The sequence below is a fragment of the Pipistrellus kuhlii genome, unplaced genomic scaffold (assembly GCF_014108245.1).
Source record: "Pipistrellus kuhlii isolate mPipKuh1 unplaced genomic scaffold, mPipKuh1.p scaffold_m20_p_41, whole genome shotgun sequence".
Classification (NCBI taxonomy): domain Eukaryota; kingdom Metazoa; phylum Chordata; class Mammalia; order Chiroptera; family Vespertilionidae; genus Pipistrellus; species Pipistrellus kuhlii.
In genome coordinates, this window is record NW_023425542.1 from 2753248 (window position 1) to 2760382 (window position 7135).

General features: G+C 64.4%; 1 protein-coding gene across 1 annotated transcript; it reads right to left on the reverse strand.

Moving 5' to 3' along the window:
- Positions 1–331: 331 nt before the first annotated feature.
- On the reverse strand, positions 332–5245 carry LOC123651257 (translation initiation factor IF-2-like). The gene is made up of 3 exons (XM_045571963.1): positions 2395–5245; positions 1632–1757; positions 332–753 (listed from the first exon to the last, which is right to left on the reverse strand). The coding sequence occupies exons 1-3, from the start codon at positions 2588–2590 to the stop codon at positions 563–565; spliced, it is 513 nt and encodes a 170-aa protein (XP_045427919.1). The 5' UTR covers positions 2591–5245; the 3' UTR covers positions 332–562.
- Between the last annotated feature and the right edge of the window lie 1890 nt (positions 5246–7135).

The following is a 7135-nucleotide window of genomic DNA, read 5'->3' on the forward strand; positions in this document are numbered from 1 at the left end:
GGCTGCGTCAGGCGGCTGTGCAGCCTGCGTCGTGACCAGCGGAGGCTGGCAGAGCCTGGCGTGGGCACCGGCTCTGACCCTGGGCCTGGGGGGAGGCGTGACGCCAGCGGCCGGGGGGTGGGGTGGGGGGGGAAGGGAGTCATCTCAGACCTCAGACCGCCAGGAAGCTTGTCTTTTTATGGCCCTGGCTTCCACCTGGGGGTGGGGGCTCCCGGGCGGGGGGGGGGGGGGGGGGAGAGAGAGCCCCTCCTGAACGCCTGGCACCTTTGTCAGTCCGCTCCCACTAAAGCCATCCCAGAACAGAGACATTCGAAGCGACTGCGTCCTTTTCTCCTGTGCGTTTATTGTTCAAACAGGCAGACAACAATCCAGGGGGCTGAAAAGGGGGGGCAGGACCCCTCGGTCCTTCCCGGGGGGCGGGGCCGCCGGCTCTTTCATTGGAGTTTGTCATGCAGGACGCCTCCCCGCCCCCCGGGTCCTCCCAGGCCCACAGGCCTCCCCAGGCCACAGAGAAGTCCAGCTTGCCCCACACAGGGGGACGGAGGGGGCGGCCCGGGCGCTGTCAGTCCTTGAAGCAGGGGCCGTGGGGGTGGCAGTGGGGGCTCTGTCTTCCCGGTGAGGCGGGAGGGGGCGCTGGTCTGGCAGCTGTGTTGTCCCCGGGGTCTGGGTGCCCTCGGCCACCTCCAGGAGCAGGGCCAGGGCGGAGTCCGATGGAGCAGGAGCAAGAGGAGAGGGCTCGGAGCACGCAGGGCCCTGGGAGGGAGGCAAGACAGAGGCGTGTCAGAGGACCCTGTGCTTCCTGGGGTCCCACAGCAGCACCCCACCTTTCTTATCTCGGGGCCCAAAGCGACATGGGCAAGCCCCCTACTTCCCTCAGCCTCAGTTTCCTCACCGGGCACCCACCTTCCTGGACAGAAAGTCGATGGAGACACAGGGCCCTCGGGGGTCTCAGGCAGAGACCTCCCCTCTTTTCCTCCCTTCCCTTCCTATGTCCTCTCCCCCCTTCCCCAACCCCGCCCCTCTCAGACCCCACCCCATCCCACGTTTCCTGGCTGAAACCTGCCACAGACACCATCGCACCCGGAAAGAGATAAATAAATAAAAAGAAAAACAAGCTCAACTGCGAAAAGCAGTCCAAATCGGAAAATGTTCCGGCCCGAGTTAATTGCACTTTAAATTGGCGTGTTTACTATCGGGGATTTCAAGTTCACAGAGACACTCCGCGCGCCCCCCCCCCCCCCCAACTGTGAGTACAGTAACGCTCCGTGGCGCCCCTGCCAACAGCGTGCGGAGCAGAAGCATCCGTTTGGAGCGTTCGAGAAGCGGCGCTCTCACAGGTGGCGAGGTGCACCCTGGACTGTGTCCCACCCCCGGGCTCCGTGCCCCCCTGGGCGGTGCCCCGCCCCAGGGAGGCCATGGGGGGCGGGCATGGAGCTCTGGGCTGGGACAAGAGGCCCCGTTTCGGTCCGTCATTCACTCCACAAACCCTGTGCGGGGTCCAGCGTCCGCAGGTGGCATGGGCCCTGAGAACAGGGTTGGGTCTCCCTAGAGCCTGCGTGCCCGGGGCCAATCCCCCTCCGCTCCAGGCCCCCTGGGAAGAGCCTCGGGGGGTCCTCCTGGCAGGCACTTACCAGGCCAGAGGAGGAGCCCGGATCTCTCCAGGCGGGTGTGGTCTGGTCCGGCTGTTGGCTCGTGGCTGGGATCCACCGAAGGCCCCACCCATGGGATGTCCCGGCCACGTGTCGGGCCCAGGGTGCCTGCGGAGGGAAGATAAGGCCATGAGCGTGGCGCGGCACCTCCCTGGGCTGGCTAAGCTTCCGTCCGGGCACGGGGGCCCCAAAGGTGACCCAGCCAGAAACAGCCCCTCCCCTTAGGGCCCGGAGCCCAGCAGGGAAAGAGACCCCTGTGGTCGCAGGGTCATGGGGCTGATGCATCTGACCGCAGATTGAGGCTATGGATGTGCGCTGGAGTGGCCCAGGAAGGCTTCCTGTAGGAGGCGGCACTGGGGCAGAGTCTGGGAGGGTGATGAGGGAGGGGCGGTCCAGGCAGGGGTGCAGCGTGAACACAGGCATGGGGGAGGTGTGAAAGAACAAGCGAGGACACGAGGTGGGCTTTTAGATGCCTCACTCCCTCGGGATCACGCCATGTGTGTCCTGCAGCCACAATGGCACCAAAGTCCTGAGGGGCTCCTGTCCTCTCTGCCTCTCACACCGGGGCCTCAGGATGGACCTGCCATCTCAGCCAGGTGGTCTGCCCTTCCCCATGGTCCTCCCTCGACCCCCACCCGCACCCCCACCAGCCCTGCACTGTCTCCGTGATGGCTGGGCATGCGGGGGCCCCTCCCCATCGCCGGATAATGAGAAAATGATGAACGAGCCTCCATCACGCCCTTACTTCCTGGCCCTCGGGCCTGTCCACCGGTGACAAATGGCACCTCTCCCTCCACAGGGCCTTTCCTTGGCGGTGCTCGGTGGAGATTTATGTCCGTCTTCCCCGAATTCCTCTTCGTCTCCCCCTCCGAGAGCACACCTTTATTCATTCCTCCCACAAAGTCTCCTCCCAGGGCCTCCTGGTGAGAAAGAGACCGCATTCAGGACCCCCTCGCCTGCGAAGCACCTACTCTGCCTGGTGCCTGCGGCCAGCTTTGAGCCAGGTGTTCGCTGAGCTCCTACTATGAGCTGGCAGGACAGTCAAAGCCGTGGCTCCCAGAGGCTCCGGGGCAGGGTAGCAGTGAACACGCAGGCACTGAGGCCCACCTCCTGACCTTAGCCCCTGGGTGCTGAGCCGCCCGGTTTTTACGAGGAAGGAAAATGCCTATTTGCCGGCGGTGGGTGGGCCCGAGGCCGGAGTGGTGCGGTGCCCCAGAGGCGGCCCCCGTCACCCCCATTCCTGCAGCTGCGAGGAGACATTTCCCTGCGGCCGGCAGAGAAGCTAGGCCCTTTGTTTATTTCCTTTTATCCTCAGAACAGCAGATAAACCAGTAATTTGGCTTTTAATGAAATTCTGCGCCGAGCGGTATGGGGTCACCCGCTTTGGGTTTAAAATAAGTTGGGGACATGCACGCCGCCGTGCGCCGGGTCCCCAGGGGCTGACACCTGCCGCGTGCAGAAGCCCCAGGTGGGGGCTGATGTACCCAGCGCCCCGCCCGGGGGGCGGCCTGGGCGGCCCGGGGGGCACCGTGCCTTTCATTGCCGTGGCGTGGGCATGGTTACATCGGAGCCATTACATGCGGCCGGTGCTGCCTCCCACCTCGCCCCCCTCCCCATATACACATTTAATATATTCCAAAGATGTGTGGATGCATTAACGGCAATTTTCATCTCCAAATGTCCCCATTTAGTCAGTTCCATGCATAAAATATGAGCTCTGACACCGGGCTCCTGCCTGTTGCCGATGGAGCCCCCCAGAGTGCCGGCTCTGGGGCTGGAGGACCGGCTGGGATGTTTGGGGCTCCACTGGTGTCTGCTGGGTTCTACTGGAACTCACCGCTCCCCTGGGGACCCCCTGGGTGGCGGATCGATCACCTGACCGATCCCTGTGGTGGCCGACCTCGGGGTCTCCAGTGCCATCCTGAGAGGGGCAGAGAGAGGGGAAGACCAAACAGCTTTGAACAAACGAGGAGTTACTGAGAGCTGATTAGCATATTCATGAGCTCCTTGCCATACCTTCAGGCCTCCTCTGCCTCCTCTGAGCTGCTTGGGGCGCTTTCCCAGGGATGAACCTGAGCTCCTTGCTCAGGCAGCATCTGCTCACAGCTGCTCTACCCTGTGCCCCGGCTGTGCCCCCAACTTCCTGCCCTGAGACCTGGGAAGCCTTACAGTCTGGGGAAGGGGAGCTGGGGGGGAGCAGGCATGAGCACCTGGTAATCTGGGGGGGGCAGTAAGCTAGGGTAATGGCCAACCGGGGAGGGGGAGGGCGAGGTTGGGTGGTCAGGGACAGCTTGCCCAGCAGAGGACATTCCATTTCCTCCGGAGTCCAGAACCTCAGCTCTAGGAAGGGGCAGCCACCGGTGGGGGGATAAGAGGCAGGGCCGAGCCCTCACCGGGCTCAGCGGACAGAGCGTGCCTGCGGACTCAAGGGTCCCAGGTTCAGGGGAGGGTGGGGCTGCCCAGCGCAGGGACCTCCCCGACCCCCCGAGTACCCATGTCTGCAGCCAGGGGCGCTGGAACCACGGAGGCCGCTCTGTGGTGCTCTCGGAGACCCTCTGGACAGGATGGAGCTGGAAGAGGAACAGACTGGGGGCCCAGGTCCTAGGCCAGGGCCTCGGGACCCCGATGCACAGGCTGCGGCCGCCTGGGGTCAGCACCTGACGGGAAGGTCGTCCCCGGCGGGATTCGATACCGGAAAGAGGTTGACTGTATAATATTCATCGTAGAGAAAGTGAACACCTCACAGGCAACCTCCGTCAGGCACCACGGCGCGGGAGCACTCCCGATGGAGGCTTCTTCCTTGTGCGGCCGCCCCGCCCACCCCACGCCCCCCGCCATAGGATGGCCCGGTCCCACGGGATGCGGGTTGGCGCATGCTGGGCCCTCCTGGGCCGGTGGTCGTGCAGGAGGCATGCGAGGCGGGATGGACACCGAAGAGAGGTCAACCGTGTATTGTGCGTCAGGAAAAGCATGCGAACGCTCACGGCGACCTCTCCTCTGCGACCACATGATCATGACGGCACACTCAGCAGGCAGCCCCCGACCCTTCCCTGAGGGATCAGCCCGCCCGGGGGTCTCCGAGACACGGGGATGAGAGGTGCAGGCCATGCACACGAACCCCGCGGAGGGGCACCCCACAGCGGGGCGGACGCCCGCTCCAAAGGAGGGCCCTCGGAGGAGCCCGCCGCCAAGCGGCGCTGGCATGGCGCTGGCATGGCAACGGAGGCACGAGCACCACTCCTCACACAGGAAGCAAACGCTGCATGCCCGGGCTCCCCGGGGCACCCCTCCCGCCTGCCCCCCGAGGTCCGGGAGCCCCCATCAGCTCTCCCAGGGTGGATCCGGGGAGACACGTCAGCACGGATGAGACACGTCACACGTGGAGCCCATGCAGTCACGTACCCTGCAGGAGGCCAGCCTCGGGCCCTGCGGCCCTGCTCGCTCGCGGGTAGGCGGTACTGAAGATAGGCCATCTGCGTTATATTCGTCATTAATACAGCGAACGCATCACAGACAACCTCTCCTCAAGTACCCAGAGCGCTGACGCCAGCTTGGAGGCCTGGCCGCCGCAGCACCCGCCGCCAGTTGCCTCCGGGAGCCGCCCTGAGGGTGAATCAGAGGCCACAGGTGAGAGGAGACGGCGCGGGCAGCGCCCCCCCGCCCCCCACCCCTCCCAGCCCGCGACAGGGTCTCCCTCCCACCCTTGGGGCGGTGGCACGGAGGGCCCTCCCCACTCCTACCCCCACCGGGCTCCGTCTCCAACAGGTCCTCCGAGGTGCGATTTGATACTGAGGAAAGATCAACCATGTATTATTCGAAGCCAAGAAAGCGAATATAACACGGTCGATCTCCCCTGCAGGTACCAGCAGAGGCGCTGAGCGCGGGCCGCAGGTGGCAGTGGATACGGAAGGCTAGTGGACCAGGTGAAGTACATTAGAAACAATTACTTTCCAACTGGTCGACCACCCATCCGGTACCCCAGAGCAGCGGCGCCCGGTCCCGACGTCTCCTTCCCGGCGGCCTCTCCGGTGCAGTCTGGTACCGAAAACCGATTAACTGAGCAACGTTCATGGCCTGGATGCAAAGTTGCTCAGGTAACCTCTCCCCGAGTACCAAGGACACCCGGATGGGCAAGGCGGATTCTTCTAGAAGCCCCTCCCCACACGCCCTCCCCAAACACTGCGCATGGGACCTCGCGCGACAGGGACCCCCGCGCCCCGCCACCCTCTCCCCGGAGTAAGCCGCATCTAGGGACCCTTCCCGGAAGTGACTCGGGAGGTCCGGGCGGGATCCTATCCAGAGGGGGGTGCCCCAGAGGAATCCTGTGGATTCGCAGACGCCCCACAGGCCCTGCTGCCCAGCGTTCCTCCCCAAGGGCCATCTCAGTGGATCAGCCCCTGAGCACAGTCCACACGGAGGAAACGTTGCTTGTGCCCAGCTCTTCCCTCTGAGACCCCAGAGAGGGGTGACTCCAGGGCCCCCCACGGGCTCAGGGCCTCCCTCGGGAAGGTGTGGCCTTCGCAAAGAGCTCGGCGGGGTCTGAGGCCCGAGGCCGTGCCCACTGCGGTCCCACCAACACGCTGCCAGCCCCCGCAGGTGTCACCGCCACATGGAGGCCATGAGGGGATGTCACACCCATAGGACATGGCTGACCCTTTGGTCCGCTTCATAAACAAAGCCGGGGAAACAGCAAGAGCAAAGGGGGAGGAGGAGGAAGGGGAAGGCAAGAAGGGCAGATGACCGCTCTTCAAAAAAGTGCGAAAGCAGCCTCGACATCAGAACCCCACCGCACCCAGAGCCAGTGTCCCAGCCAGAAAGGGCACCAAATTACGACGCGGCCGCAGAGTCCGGGGCAGAGGGCGTGGCCACCAACAGGGTCTGGATCCTGTGCCCACCACCCCTGCATGCGAGCTGTGGAGTGACAGACAGCTCAGCAAGCCCCCCGCAGCCCGAGGCCCCACCCAAGAAGGAGCACTGCGGACGGCTGCCCCGGGGGAAGCGCTGACCTACCGGAGAGGGTCCCCGAGCTGACACGGTCTCCGGTGGCTCACGGACCAGGCCACACAGGTCATCGACACCCCAGCGCGTCCCAGGGCTGCACCCAAGCACCTGTTCTGGAGTGAGGTCGACCTGCTGACCACCTCCTGGGGAGGGCTCTGCAAGTTCTCCAAAGCGGATCTACAAAGAGACCCACATGCAATGTTCGTGCCAGGCAAGGACAAGCACGTCCCTCATGCCAGGAAGCACCCCGCCAGGAGCCCCCCTGGCCCCCCAACAAGCCTCGCTCGGCCTCTATAACAAGTGACAATCGGCACCAATGAAGGGCAGGTTCTTGGGGTTGGCATGACCCATGTAAGGTGCCAACACCGGTGGGGACACCTGGGGATGCCCAGCTCCCCGTGTGCTCAACCGCAGAATGAGAGACCGCACCCTTCAGGCTGAGACCCCACTGACCAAGGCCTTTCTGCCCCACTCGGAAGTCAGCA

Bases quoted from the DNA above. Each gene is read 5' to 3' on its own strand.
- LOC123651257 (XM_045571963.1), bottom strand. From the start codon at position 2,590: ATGCGGTCTCTTTCTCACCAGGAGGCCCTGGGAGGAGACTTTGTGGGA. The intron at 1,758-2,394 runs GTAAGGGCGTGA...TTCCCTCCGCAG, and splicing joins ACAGGCCCGAGGGCCAGGAA to GCACCCTGGGCCCGACACGT. The intron at 754-1,631 runs GTAAGTGCCTGC...CCTCCCTCCCAG, and splicing joins CGGGCTCCTCCTCTGGCCTG to GGCCCTGCGTGCTCCGAGCC.